The following is a 15,616-nucleotide window of genomic DNA, read 5'->3' on the forward strand; positions in this document are numbered from 1 at the left end:
TATTTAAATTCGTCGCTAATTAAAAAAAACTAACTCAATATTTTTAATTAAATCGTAAATAAATTATTATTTAATCTGTCAGCCACCCGTCGCCCTCTGTCACCCACTAGCACAAACTTCCTAATAGGTCAGTCATCCTTCTCATTACTCCCACTTAAGGTTCTTTAACTCCGCGTGTAACTCAATCTTGACCAACTCTGATTTTTATTATATATATACGTATATTATATTTAAATGTAACTGAAAACAACAAATATTTGCTCCCGCAATTTATTCCCGCATTCTAAGATAATTATTTTTATATAATTAATTATTATTTTTTTTATAATTATTTTTGAAATAAATAAATAATAAATATTTTCAATATTTCATAAATAATTATGTTATATTTTAAAAATATATATTTAATTAAAAATTTTAATAATTATATTTTTTTAATAATTATTTTCTTAAATAAATTTTTTATAATTAATTTTTTTGGCATCAGATTTCCGTCGTCAAAGATCGACTTTAGCGACAGATTTTAAATTTGTCGCTATTGTGTTTCGCTAATTGATGAAGTTAGCAATGGATTTAAAATTTGTCGCTAAATCCATCAAAATAATTGGCAGATGCACCCTCGCCAATTTAAATGACGATTTAGCGACGGATTTTAAATCCGTCGACAAAAAAGATTAGCGATTGAAATTGAATCTGTTGCTAATTTTTGTCGCTAAATCGCTGTTTTTAGTAGTGGTTTGGACAAATTGAAAGAGAAAGGAGATAAGCCAAATTGAAGTTTAGAACTCTATCAAGAGAAAATTCAACCCCTTGAAGTTAGAAACTGAACAAGACATGGACACGTACGTTCATAATAGTATTTGTGAGATTATGAACGTAAGACATGGCACATGCAACGCGAAACAAGTCCATAACTGAAGAGTAAACTGCAGAATGTGGGTATGGAAGTTTCAAGAGGCTGGAAGCTTCATCAAAAGGTTCTACGGCACCCGCAAGAAGTTAGAAGAGGCTTCAACTGCCACATTCAATGTAAATAGAAGAGCACTTGCTCATTGCAAACCCCAATCAAACATCCAAAAAACACCGGAGAAACACACAGACTAACACTTTTATTTTTTATTTTTTTCAATTTTGTAAACACCTTTAAACCTATTTTTTTTATTTTCATTATAGTTTACTTAATAAACTTTTGGAGTACTTGTTATAAGCTAGATCAAGTCCCAATTGCTTGTTATGAAGTCAAGTTTATACAAATTTGCAAGTGGCACGCCCGTAATTCAACTCACACTTATTACAGTTTCGTGGTAAAATTGTAAAACTCCTAACAAATTTATATAAATCATTAACTAAATTTATCGGACAATAATCTTCTAAATTCGAATACCCTACCACTAGACATCTACACCGTTAGTTTTGTAAATATTGTTTTTTGGATAAAATTTTAATCAGTCGCCTTCCAAATATTTTTATAATTTTTTTTAAAAAAATAAGATAAACATGTAAAAATTTCTTTATTTAAAAGTTATAAATTCTTAATTAAAATCTAGTCTCTTTTTTTAAAAATTTATGATTCTACTCGATTTATAATTTATACTTAAATTCTCGCCGGCTGGACATGGAGACTCGAAACCAGATTTTACTATAACATTCAACATATAAAATGTACTATAAAGGTACAATACGAATTATAAACACAATGAGAAAGAAAAACTACATATCTAGCAAGATAATAGTAGATTTAGAGAGAATATTATTTATTTATTTAGTAGTTGGGAGAAAAAGACAGGCAGATGTGGTCTATCTGACGGCGGGAGTTTTTTTAATTATTCTTTTGCTATTTTTAATTAACTCTAATTTTAACTTTTTCATTACAAATAATAGAAACGTTTCAGAAACAGAATAAAAGTTGAAAAATGAGAATAGGCTACATCAAGTGTCGCAACTCGCAACCATGCATTTCTTTTGACTATTTAAAAAAGTAAATAAAGATTAAAGCTCAAAAAATTGTCCAAAATTGCAAAAGCACAAAGTACCGTCACCAAAAATCATATGAGAAGCAATTTACAACCGTTGGATTTGATCTAAGAAAAAGTAAAGGCACCCATATTTAGATATGGCCATGGTTCATAACCCGACGGTTCTAATTCAAAACCACGGAATCACGATTTAACAACAAATGAAACCAGCCTGAAACTGCCGAGTGACAGTTCCATGCCACTTCGAAACCAGACAGTTAGGCGATTCATAAAACTAAAAGTAAAATTAAAATTAATTTTAAAAATAAAGTAATATGTGAAGATAATACTGTAAAAAAGTAATTAAATAAAATAAATTATAAAATATAATTAAGTAAAAAAATTAACTAAAACAAAAATAATATATATCATAAAATTAATTAATTTTTTATCGACGATTCAATCCTTAAATTGCCGGTTCCGACACGAAACCGCCGGTTCACGGTTCAAAAAATTTAAAACCGACCAGCAATCGATCTTTCTACTGTTCTGAGCCGGTTTTAGTCTGATGTCGAATTTGACCAGTTTCGGGCAAAATTTGTCGAGCCGTATCACGGGCTGATCCGGCCCATGGCCAGCTCTATCCATACTTGACGAAAGCCTGATAAGATCAGCATTACATGTGTCTTCCTATCTACTAGACAGTCACCGATTTTCACAGAGCAAAACCAACCTATGCTGTGACTGTATCATTCCCTGGGATACCAAAACCACTAGGCTAGACAACACCAGCAAAGCCAGCTTTCCTTTTCTTTCTTGTCTTAAAATCATAAAATCGTCACTGTCCCTATCTTCTCTTCTCTTTTTTCAATTCAGAGCTACCCAAATTCACAGTAACAAATTATGAAATTCTCCTAAAACATCAAAAACCCTAAATCAAATCAGTTTCTGAATTCAATTTTTGATTAAAAAGATGGTTTCTTTAGAAGATTCACATTCAAATTCAAATCGGTTTCCGTTACCCCGAACCACCGCCACCACCACCTTCTTTAACCTATCTTCAGTCACCACCAACTTAAAGAACAACCGCCATGTCGGCCGTTCAATGCGTACGGTCCGCTCCAACATGTACCAAAACTACAGCAGTGGTAACAGTTGTTGCTCTTTCACTACTGCCACCGACAACAACAACCACTCGCCGTACGTCTCCGAGAACTTGACCGACTCGGTCATGGATATGCGCCTCGGTGAGCTCGCTTCCCGGAACATCAACACCATCAACCATAGTATGATGGAGAAATCAGGTAAATCGTCTTCCGATGAGGATTTTCTTGATATTTCTCATGCTTTCAGCGATTTTTCGGCTTGTAGTAGCGATATCTCTGGTGAATTACACCGTCTTGCTTGTTTACCGTCCCCTGAAAATGAACCCAGAACTGAAAACTCCGAACCGGATGAACCGGAACCCGAACCTTGTATAGGGTTTCTACAGAGAGAGAGTTTTTCTACTGAGATTATTGAGAGTATTTCACCGGAGGATCTCCAACCGACAGTCAAGATCTGCGTAGACAGTCTCCAGTCGCCGTCTGTTGCTGTTAAGAGGTCGGCAGCGGCGAAGCTTCGGCTTCTTGCGAAGAACCGGTCAGATAATCGCGCGTTAATTGGCGAGTCGGGGGCTATTCCGGCTTTAATTCCGCTTCTTCGATGCAGTGATCCGTGGACGCAAGAACATGCGGTAACAGCGTTGTTGAATCTTTCGCTACATGAAGGAAATAAAGGTTTGATTACGAATAATGGGGCCATTAAAGCTTTGGTTTATGTGTTGAAATCGGGTACTGAAACCTCCAAGCAAAACGCAGCTTGTGCTTTGTTAAGTTTAGCATTAGTAGAGGAGAATAAAAGCTCAATTGGTGTGTGTGGAGCTATACCTCCCTTAGTTTCTTTACTAATTAGCGGATCGAGTAGGGGGAAAAAGGATGCCTTAACGACTCTGTACAAGCTTTGTTCGATTAAGCAGAATAAAGAGAGAGCGGTGAGCGCTGGAGCTGTGAAGCCGCTTGTGGGTATGGTGGCGGAGCAGGGGAATGGGATGGCAGAGAAAGCCATGGTGGTTTTGAGTAGTTTGGCGGCTATAGAAGAAGGGAGAGAAGCAATTATTGAAGAAGGGGGACTTGTAGGGCTTGTTGAGGCCATTGAAGATGGGTCTGTTAAAGGGAAGGAATTTGCTGTGCTTACGTTGTTGCAGTTGTGTGCTGATAGTGTTCGCAATCGCGGGTTGCTTGTTAGAGAAGGTGGAATTCCTCCTCTTGTTGCGCTTTCACAGACTGGGACTGTTCGTGCTAAGCATAAGGTGAATTCGTTTATTCGCAAGAGTTACCCTTTATAGGATTCAATTCTACTATATAATTCATTTCATTTGCAAATGAATCAAGTTACTAAATCAATAATTGAGTAACCAAACACAACTAGATTCATGTACAAATGGATTCCACAAAATTTTAAAAAAGTTATTTGTGCCAAATGCACTAAACTGAATTTAATCCTTGCAAAATGATCTCTTTTTGGCATGAGTTTCATATTTCTAAAATGTCAAGTTAAAAGATGTAACATTTTTCGAACATCTAAGTTGACTAAATTGAATACTAGGGAAGTAGATTCTTAAACTCTCAACGTTACTTTTCTGCTATTTTCTTAAAATATCTTGATTTTAATAGAACATCAAGTCTATAGAGAAATCTTCTAATTTAGGCTATTAAGCATTCCTGTTATAACTGGAAGCATAGTTTAATTAAGAGATTGCACAATGCAGTTAAAGACCTTGAAGTTTCTTCTTCTTTTGGTTTCTTATTTAAGTTATGTCGTTACGGCAGGCTGAGACGCTTCTTGGATATTTGAGAGAACCAAGGCAGGAGGCTTCATCTTCCACTCCATAAAGTTCTCTTCTCCAAAAGAACAAGAAAAAAAAGGTAATTACTGATTAGACCGAGTGTTTGGTTGTTCTTGATATGTATATAGGGAGTGTTTGTTGTTCATTTGTACAGTGTGGCTCATAAATTTATGGAGAATGTCGAATCTATTGCAATTAGGGTATGCTAGTGAGAAAGAAACTGACTTATTAGATGTATGATGAGTTTATGATTAACTAGGTTTTTGGGTCTGTATCAGTGCTTTCTTTTCCTTTTATTTCTCTAGAGGAGGAATATTTTGTTCACCTTTATATATGGGAGGCTTTTTGGGTGATATGATGAAAATTTTGGTTATTTTTTTCTAATGTTTTGTCTGAAAGACTCAAAAAAACCTTAAGTGCATCTAGTTCACCATGTAGTATTATGAACTTTCGTCGATGTACGATGCATGGTATAATTGAATCAAAATCTCCAATCCATAAAGAACTCTTCATTCTAACTAAAAACCCACAAATTGTGGTGCGATATATTGATTGGAAAATGGAGATTTTAGTTCAATCACAATACGTGTGTTTATAATCTTACGTGGTTAAGTGAGAGTACACTTGGAAATATCTTGGATAACCGGTATCAATGTTAAAACCATCGAAGATAGAGTGTATGCTAATACTTGCAGCACTTATTATCTTTTAATTAGTGCATCATTTTTATAATGCTAAAGGAATTCATATTAATGCTGTATTTAGCGTGTGCAATGTTTGAAGGGAGGTGAACTATTTGATATCTGTGGGATCCACTGCAGTTAAGCTAGAATTGGACTATATACCTTTGTACATATGTCTGGACAAAGTTGAAAATGAAAGCAAATCTGAGAAATGAATTCTTCACAATCTTGCTGTCCCCTTATCTGCTAGCTCTTGCAACCTGTGTGTTCTCCAAAGAGCCGAGATTGATATTTGTTTCCGGTTTGTTTCCGGTTGGCCAATCAGCGATTATATTTTCGGAGAAAATTACTATCCCCTCCTTGAATTCAGGTTAACATTATTATATTTCTCCATTAAAGATGGTTTTTTAACTAGATTGTATATGTTTCTTTGTGCTGTGGTCTTGCTCACTTTCTTGGCTGGGAAATGCTGAGAGGGTTGTGGACTATATTAGTCAAAAAAACCTAAGATTTGTGAGTGATGTGGTTGTGTTTGGTGCAAAGTCATTTCATGAGCTACATGCATAGCTTAACAACCGCTAAAACCCCACCAATGGATTTTACTTTTTTTTTCGTATGATTTGTTTTTTTCTTGTCATTGTTCGTCATGAAATAGCTGGCACAGCAAGTATGTTTTGTCCTGATGTTTCTATCACATTACATCTCACCTTAGTGTCGGTAAACCAAAGTTTGGTCTCACAAACTTTGGTCTCACAAACCAAGTGGTTCGATACAAACAACTAATCAACTCTTTATTATTACTTGGAGTTTCATCCATCTTCTTGTTCAAACATTAACGTTTAACCCTCCTATTTAGGGGCGTGTGATAATCGGTTCAAACTGATTAATCAAATCGGATTGAACCAAATTAATCAAATCAAGTTTCAATTTGGTTCTATTTTGGATCGTAAGATTAACATTTTATAGGTGGTATGATATCATGAAAACTAAAATTCGGTAAGTTTATATCATTCATTATATATAAGATGTCGATCAAAAAAGTAACTTAAATTAATTAATACATTTCATTTATAATTTATTATGAAAATTTACCGAACTTGAGTTGTTATGTTCAAGTAAATCTTTGACTATCTTATCTGTGAAACAATATACACAACTGATGAATCACCTAATTAAATAATGGCCTAATTCCTTAAAAAAACCCCACCTTGCACTTTTTCTTCGTTTATACCCTGACCTTGTAAAAACACCATTTGTACCCAATTTTGGGTTTTTATGTTTCATCCCTACCCAAAAGCATTAAATTGTATTCTTTTCATTTGAAAAAGAGTTTAAAACATACTTTTTTCTATTTTAAAATATACAAATAAATCCTTAAACTTAAAAAATAATCAAATACATCCAAATAATTAATTATTTTTTTAATTTTATAAAATAATAAAAAAATTAAAAAAAATTATTATTATTTTTAATTTTTTTGTCGGAAATTTTTTTCAAAAAAATTAAAAAAATTCGGAAATAGATGGTATTTTTAAAAAAATTAAAAAAATATTATTATTTTTAATTTTTTGAATAAGATGGTATTTTTGTACTATTAATAACATTAATATCTAATTAGTATATAAGTTAAAAATGAAGGATTGTTTTAAACTCTTTTTCAAATGAAAAGAGTACAATTTAATGCTTTTGGGTAGAGATGAAACATAAAAACTCAAAATTGGGTACAAATGGTGTTTTTACAAGGTCAGGGTATAAACGAAACAAAAATACAAGGTGGGGGTTTTTTAAAGAATTAAGCCTTAAATAATAGGAAGAAAGAGAAAATTGTGTTAGATTTTCTAACACCTCATTGGGTAGGTGCATGGAAAATTCATGGACCGGGACTAGGTAAGAATTTTCCTTAAACAATATAGAGTTTTCACAAAACTAAATTCCTAACTTATAAGACTGAAATTACGGGGTTAATCAAAAATCTACAAATGATGAAATCAATAAATGATTTAATAAACAGAAAACAAAAGCAATCAATACAACTTGATGCACAATCAATGTTTTTGATTTAAGTAGTTAAGAGTTTTGAATGCTATCAAGGTGTAAATAGTTCTGAAATGAGTATCTATTTGTATTCAGATCTAGATCGTTAAATTTTTTTCTTGAGAAAACAAATTTTTTGTTGATGACACAAATAATCAAACAGGTTTTGCTCGCAGCCTAGCTCTTATGTATGAAATCTTCAAACGCTATTGAGATGTGTCAAGGTTTTATTAGGGCATTCAAATGTATCTGTTACGACATTCTGCGATCATATAGTTCGTGCCTGTGAACCCTGGGTTCGCATCCGCAAACAATCCTTGGCCTTTATGGTTTTTATCTGCCAATAAATTGCCGTGATATAAGGAGTATGTCGTTGCAAACAGTGGGTTGTGGGCGGAGTGAAGGACTTCGCCCCCGCGAAAAGCTATTACTTCTCTTAAATTTGAAAATTTGAATTTTCACTAGAAGAGTATGATGATACTTTGAGTATTTCTCAATGTTTCTATATACTAATAAAAATGATTAGAACATTTTTTGTTGATTGTTAAAGTCAAAGTTAAGAAGATTTAAAGTGACAAAGTCCAACAGTCTCATGAAATTATTATTTTTTGATAATTAGTATCTTATTTATATAACATTTTTATGTTAATTTTAATATTTTATTATAAAAAATAAAAAATAAAAAATAAATTTTTTTAATATTATTATTGTTTAATGTTATTTTAGAAAAAATTAACAGAAAGTCTCCCATATATGTTATAATTCATATTTTAATCCCTCTTATTTGAAAATCAAATGGTATGATCTTCATTTTTATTTTTGTCAAACGGTTTACCCTTTTGTCCATTTTTAGTGTAACTCAAATGAATCAATGGATATAATTAGAAAAAAACTTAAATTTCAATTTAGTCTTTAAATTTATTTTTGACACAAATATAACTAAAAATTATAAATTGATGAAATTCAATGGTTTAATAAATTTAATTTATTTTAATTTTCACTTCTTTTACTTTTAAATTTTTTAAAAAATTTAAAATTGTTTGTAATTTTTTTAATTCATTTTTCTTTTAAAACTAAAAAATATTTAAAAAATTCAAAATTAAAATATCAAAAATTGAATTGAGACCATTAACTCACTAAATCTTATAGTAATATAATATTTATTTAACATATTAAAAATATAAGTTTAAGAACTAAAGTGATTTTTTTTAATTTGAAATGAATATAGAGGCTAAATCGTTGACAGAAATAAAAATGAGGGGCCATATCATTTAAGTTTCAAACAATAGAGCTTAAATTGTGAATTATGATATATATGAAGCGCCTCTTAGTAATTTGCTCATTATTTTATAATATAACAAATAAATAATTTTTATTTATACTTAAGTCTATAATTAAATAATTATAAATTGCAATTTGTAATTTAACCATATAATGAAATATTTTAAGAGTAATTTAAGACTATAAAGATTCACTTAATTTGATGACTCATTAGAAAAGAGAATTATCAAAAGCAAAACAATTAAAAATTAAATAAATTGAATTTATCAAATCATTTAATTTTATAAATTTAAATTTTTTATTTAAATTTTTGTTAAAAGTAAATTAAAAAATAAATTATAATTTGATTTTTTTACTTAAGTTTTTTTTGAATCAATTGACTAACGTTAAAAATAAATAAAAGAATTAAATCGTTAATAAAAAATAAAACATTATATTATTTAATTTACAAATAGTAGACACGTCTTTAAAAAAAACAGTATAAACGAAAGTGTAAATTATGATATATACGGACAGTCGAGAGTAAATCACTTAAAATAATTTAGAAAAAATGATGCATGATTTTGTCATGAACGAAGGATCACTTTACCCCCTCAACTTGCCACAAAATATCAAAAACGTCCAAATTAGCAAAACAGAATCACTTTTACCCTGAACTTGTCAAAAATTGTACAAAACCACCCCTCTCCATTCTCACCCAAGAGAGTGAGATACACTCTCCGGTTTTAATGGTGGTTTATTTTTTTCAAGATGGTTTTTGATGGAAAAAGAATTAAAACGGTCCTAATATTTTTAAACATTGTAAATTAATATCTAATAATTTTAAAAAATAAAAATTAATCCCTTTGATTTAAAATTTTATATAACAAATTAACCCCTAAATTTCATAAATACAACAAATTAACTCCCAAATTTTATATATATAACAAATTAACCCCAAAAATTTATATTTTTAATAAAAAAAATTAAATTTTTTTATATTTTTTTAAAAATTGAACAGGCTCGTGGGCCTGACCCGCGGATTTGCTCTTCTCCTCAAGAACAGATCTAGGTCTTTTCGGGTCTGTTCTTCAAGAGCAGACCTGTGTCTGTTATTCAAGAACACCGTCGCCGCCGTGTTCTTGAGAGATCAGCCATCTGTTCTCTCAAAGAACAATGGCGCCGCCGTGTTCTTGAGAGAACAGCCGTTATTCTTTCAAAAATAGCTAACAGATGGAAGTTCTCTCAAGAACAGATTTCCGGCGAGGAGTAGCTTCTCCTCGCCAGAAAATAGAAAATTGTTTTTGGAAAAAAGTTTAAAAGGGTTTTTAGGTTAATTAGGGTTAAATTATAATTGATTAGTATTTAAATATAATTTATTAGAGTAAATTATGATTAATTAGAAACCCACTTTTTAATTAAGGTGCCACATCAGTATAGGGGTGTTTTTGTACTGGTTTTGACAAATATAGGGTAAAAGTGATCCGGTTTCGCTAATTAAAACGTTTTTGATACTTTGTGCCAAGTTGAGGGGGTAAAGTGATCCTTTGTTCATTTTGTCATTTACATTTGTTAAAATTTCGGTTGTTGTGGCAAAAATAAACGCCGCCGTCATAGGATATGATAGAAAACGAAACCTAAATTCTGGGGAAGTCGGCGACGGCGAGCTCACGTTTTAGCAATAAAGTATTCCGGGCAGCCCCGTTTTAGAGAAGGCAGAATCTTTCTTTTTATCACCATCAACTTTTCCAGCTATGGTACGGCCTCATCATATATGAGTTTATTATAATTGTAAATTTGTGTTATTTTACAAAATTTTAATGTTTGATTCAGGCAGCTAAGGTTGTCGCACAATTAGTTGTGATGGGTTCTAGTATTTTAGCTCGCGCCTTTGTTCAAGCCTACCGTCAAGCTCTCACAAGTCAGTTCATTTCTTTTCTTTTGTTGAACTATGGCCATTATTAAGTGTTTTTAATTTATATTGTAATTGTTTTTAATTTTAAGATTGCCTGGTATGGAAAACTAGGTTACTTGTTGTCTTGAGACTTCTACTCCAAGAAGAATTATTATGTTTCATACACAGCATTAGCTTTGTCATTCATAGGACTGTCAAAAGGGGTCAATCGTAAGGTAACCCGATTCGCCAAACACGTAAAATTGGTACAAGAAAAGGAAAGGGTAGCAGCGGAAATGAAAGAGAAGGATGAGAATAAAATGAGGCATTAGGTTTAGTTTTAGGTTTAGGGTGTATATACACATAGAGATGAGGTAATATTACTGATTTTAAAACGACATAATTTTATTATTCGGTCAATTCAATAATTTTGCTTTTTTTTTTATGTCAAACCAAACCGAACTGTATAAACCAAAGTTCATAACATGTAAAACCATACTTGTAGGAAATGAAACCGATCTTAACCGAACATTTTGGTTCGGCTTGGTTAACAGCGCCGATAAGTGCTCTGCCTGAGGCAAAATCCATCTGTGATTGGTACCAATTAATGCTCAGCACGAGGCAAAACACATCTGCAAATGGGTCTGACTTCCTGAGTGCGACTTGAGCGGAATTCTTCCAACCGTCATCATTAGAATAGCTTTTCTTTTGGTCTCTACTCAAATTAGCAATGTCATTCCAGTCACTGCCATTCACTTTATCTACATCAAGTACCTTTGATTGATCTAAACATAAAATCATCCTCATCTTCCGGTCTGGCATTCTTTACATATGCGTGTGTGTATACCGGGCTTTTTACTTGAAATGGTCATTGCTTAAATAATTTCATAGAAACATTCTTGATGATCTATCTCAGAACATGTACTTAGAAATACATAATCGAAGATTACGAGAATAGTATAGTTTAAAGTAAATTGCAGAATTTTGATATATAAACTTCTTAAATATTTGTTGGAGGGTCATTTATCTTGAAAGCAGTTCAAATATAACACAAGTTTAGTCCCTTCATTAGCTTGTCTTCCTAGAGCTATGGTTTTTTTATGTGTCTTAGAGTAAGTACGAACTTATTAGATAACATTTTCCTTTATTTTCTATTTTTGTTTATTCTGGTGTAAGGAGTACCCACTTTATAAGGCATTTATTTTGCAGTCTAGCTTTAGTTTGATTGCTTATTCAATAAGCTACATTCGATTTTGCTTGGATGGTTTGAAGTCTGAATTCTCTGGGGTGAAGGGATGAAAAGGGTAGCAGTCGATTGAATAAACTATATCAGTCATTATACATATCTTTACTTATCATGATTAGAGCATCTCCAATGGCATGCTATAAAAGAATGACAATTCTATAATTTAGCATTTTTCCCTAAAATTTCACTCCAATGCAATGCTATAATTTAGATCACGTATACTTGTAATGTAGACGCCTCAAAATCTGGTGTTGCCCAAGAGACTATTCAAAACACAATCCGACGAGGGAGCAAAGTCATGACAGAGCAAGAGGCCCGTCAAATTCTCGGTGTAACAGAGGAAACTGCTTGGGAGGAGATTCTGAATGTTGGTTTGTTAGTTTTTTTTCGTTTTCAAAATTTATATGTTTGTTTTGTTCGGATGTCATGAAACATCTATCTTCTTATATTATTGCAGAAATATGACAATTTATTTGAGAGAAATGCCAAGAATGGTAACTTTTATATTCAATCAAAGGTTCACAGAGCCAAGGAACGTTTAGAGACTGTATATGAAGGCAAAGGCGAGACCCCTAGTTAAGAATCCGATGATCTCTACATACTGCCACATGTATTACTATTTATTCATGATCAGATGAGATTTAAATTGCATAGAGAAGAATGATTTTTTTTTTTACCTTATAAGCTTAATTACTAGTTGAAACTTGTTTCTAGTTACAGAAGTATAATCCGGTGATTGCAAGAGTCAATTGGCGATTGTTGCAAAAGTCGCGAGTATCTGCATTGATATGATCAAACATTACATTGATCAAATTTTGAAAAGAAAAGCCATTAATAGGCTAGCCAGTTTCTTATGTAAGATTGTCATGTAATGAATTCCTTAGCCATTAGTTAAAGTTCATATACTTAAGTTGACCTTTCATGAAAATGTTGAAAATTTAAAGTTAGTGTTAAATCTTGGAGGTTCAGTAGGTGTAATAGTGAAAATTTTATTCTTTTTGCAATCTTTTCTCCATTTCACATGTTAAGATCTAAACTCAGATAGATTTTCATTTGCATTGAATCACTGCATTACTTTAATACGGCAGCTATAATTAGAAATTTGATATTTCGGGAGATGATTCGAGTTCCCTGTTAGATTTTGTAATTTAAATTTAGAATTATAAAGCCAAATAAGTAGAAAAAACCAGATGTTTGACGAAAGTCATTATATTGCAATGTTTAAAATGTCTCGAATTTTAAAACGTCTTTATAATCATTTTTTTGGCGCCTCCCCTTCTCTTGTCCCAATCCATTAGATAAGGGTGCGGTTTTACAGTCACTCATTCTAAATTGCATTTTTCTATTTCAATTATGTTCATCTATCTATAACTATCTTATATGGGGTGGACATGCAAAATTACAACAATAATCTCTAATAACTGATAGCCAATAATAGATAAGCACAAATCTAATCCTAACAAAAATAGTAATTAATATTAAAAACTGTTGTTTAAAAATAATTAAGAAGTTTAGTAAATTAAGTAGGACTCTTAGGACTCTTTGCATAAGCAAAAATGATAATATAATTCAATTTAAAATATAAATAAATGCTCAGCTCCTTTATCCTTATACGAGTTGACGCATGGAAAATTAGATCATTAAAGGTCATTAGCTAAATTGTTAGATCACACATATTTGGTGTTGATGAGTATCTTTTCAATTCTGTTTTTAATTTTGTTATGGTTTTTTATTCTTATTGTATGAGCTGGCATTAGTGAGAGAAGAGAATTACAATCCTATAAATTGCAGCTCTTATCACCGTAAATGGCATACGCTGAATATGAATAAAATTGATTTCTTTCTTGATCTTTCCTTCTCTGCCATTTTCTTCTATGAATTTCTTTCCTTATCTCCTTGATTCTTCTTCTTATAATTTTACACATAACATTTGGTATCAGAGCATTCTTTCTTGTGCCTGATTGCTTCTTAAAAGTCCAAAAAGAAATGTCAATCTCTGAGAATACTAGACTGCAAGAACAGAAAAAAAAATGAAAGACACCATCAAGAATATGGTGAGGGGAATGATTCAGGAAAATAACAAAAAAACAAGAGGTGATTATTAAGAAACAAGAAAAAAAGTTTACTAGTATGTTTTCAGAGCTCAAACGTCTCATCTGCAATAACCCCTTCATCCCAAGTACCCTCCACTTCATCTTCCACAATCATCAACAACCAAAACCCAGCTGCTCTAGAGCCATTTTTCAAAACCCAACTTGACAAAACCCAGTAAACCCAGCTGCACAACTGTCACGACCCAATTTCATGAATCGTGACAGGCGTTAGGGTATGGGTATGGTTGTACCAAAACCCGTAGCAAGCCTTGCAGATAACAACTCAATTACATTAAAAACAAAGTACCTGCAGAAAACCACATGCTCGGGGCAACCGAGACTTCAGCCTAGTCTAGCAGTACAGATAAACAACATATATTTAAAGTACGCTTATCTCAAAATAATCTCCAACATGCCAATATAATATAAAGGTACCATAAATATTGTAATCATGCCAAAAGCGATAAAGTAACAGTTGGACCATTCCAACAAACCTAAGTCAAAAAATATAAATAAGAGACTAAGACATGAATATCTGATACTACTACTGCGGTCTAAGAGTTTAAAACAGTTCGACTCTTTTTATTCTGAAAATAAAATAAAAACCTCCGGGAGTGAAGAAACGGAGATCGACCAAAGCTCAAATCATAAACCTGGAAAATTTGGGAAAACAACGGGGTCATATTTACTGAGTAGAGTTTATATAACCATTTACATTTATTAAGTTAAAAACCTTTAAAACGTTTAATAAAACATTTTCATTATGGATTTTCAATGAAACCCTAAACCACAATTCTAAATCCATTGTCGTGTCGGTGAGACGTATCTCAATAACCGATCCCCGACTATCACTTAATAAATAGTGAGCCCAGGAGACGTATCTTCCACCGGTGCCCTCACTAAGGTGAGACGTATCTCAAACCTACCTCAATACCATAATCATTACCGGTGCGCACGCAGTCCCGATGATGCCCATCGAGTAGCACGTTCCAAATCAAATCCACAATGCCGAAAACAGTTCAAAAGCTGCTTATACGTATACATATACAAAATATAATATTTGCTTAATAAAGAGGTAAATAGAGATATAAACTCACTGCTTACTAAATCCATGTGATCCTGACAAGCAATCTAACTCTGGTTCGCCTCTAAAGTACGAACAGTCGACGGGTCTAAATAAAATATTAAAATCGTAATTAAAATCAGACCCTAACTCTAAAGAGTACTAGACACCACATAGGACTAGCACAATGCAAAACCAAGTCACATTTAATAAACACTTATATTAAATGCATTCCAAAATATAACCCAAGTTATAAAATACAGATCATATAAACACATTTAAAATGGTACATAAAATAATTAAATAAATCCGAGTTAAAATCCATATTAGTGAGTCAGCCGAGTTATTAAAAACTACCAAGCTTCTTCCCACTTGTTGGGCGACCACAGTCTAACCCAAACCAAAACTTTATTAAATTTATAAACCCGAGTTTATAATTTAAAATACTTGATAAAAATAATCATCTATATTAAAATAGAATTTAAAATCTTATAATTCAAG

The 15,616-nt window shown here is 32.1% G+C and overlaps 2 protein-coding genes across 2 annotated transcripts; both read left to right on the forward strand.

The window, feature by feature from the left end:
- Window positions 1–2,706: 2,706 nt before the first annotated feature.
- LOC126664373 (U-box domain-containing protein 4) lies at window positions 2,707–5,116 on the forward strand. Its single transcript, XM_050356736.2, has 2 exons — window positions 2,707–4,305; window positions 4,826–5,116. The coding sequence occupies exons 1-2, from the start codon at window positions 2,929–2,931 to the stop codon at window positions 4,886–4,888; spliced, it is 1,440 nt and encodes a 479-aa protein (XP_050212693.1). The 5' UTR covers window positions 2,707–2,928; the 3' UTR covers window positions 4,889–5,116.
- Window positions 5,117–10,386: 5,270 nt separating this feature from the next.
- On the forward strand, window positions 10,387–12,813 carry LOC126668557 (mitochondrial import inner membrane translocase subunit PAM16 like 2-like). The gene is made up of 4 exons (XM_050361749.2): window positions 10,387–10,576; window positions 10,653–10,740; window positions 12,193–12,326; window positions 12,417–12,813. Exons 1-4 carry the CDS (start codon window positions 10,574–10,576, stop codon window positions 12,537–12,539), a joined length of 348 nt encoding a protein of 115 aa, XP_050217706.1. The 5' UTR covers window positions 10,387–10,573; the 3' UTR covers window positions 12,540–12,813.
- Window positions 12,814–15,616: the final 2,803 nt, after the last annotated feature.

This window comes from Mercurialis annua, linkage group LG1-X (assembly GCF_937616625.2).
Source record: "Mercurialis annua linkage group LG1-X, ddMerAnnu1.2, whole genome shotgun sequence".
In the NCBI taxonomy this organism is placed as follows: domain Eukaryota; kingdom Viridiplantae; phylum Streptophyta; class Magnoliopsida; order Malpighiales; family Euphorbiaceae; genus Mercurialis; species Mercurialis annua.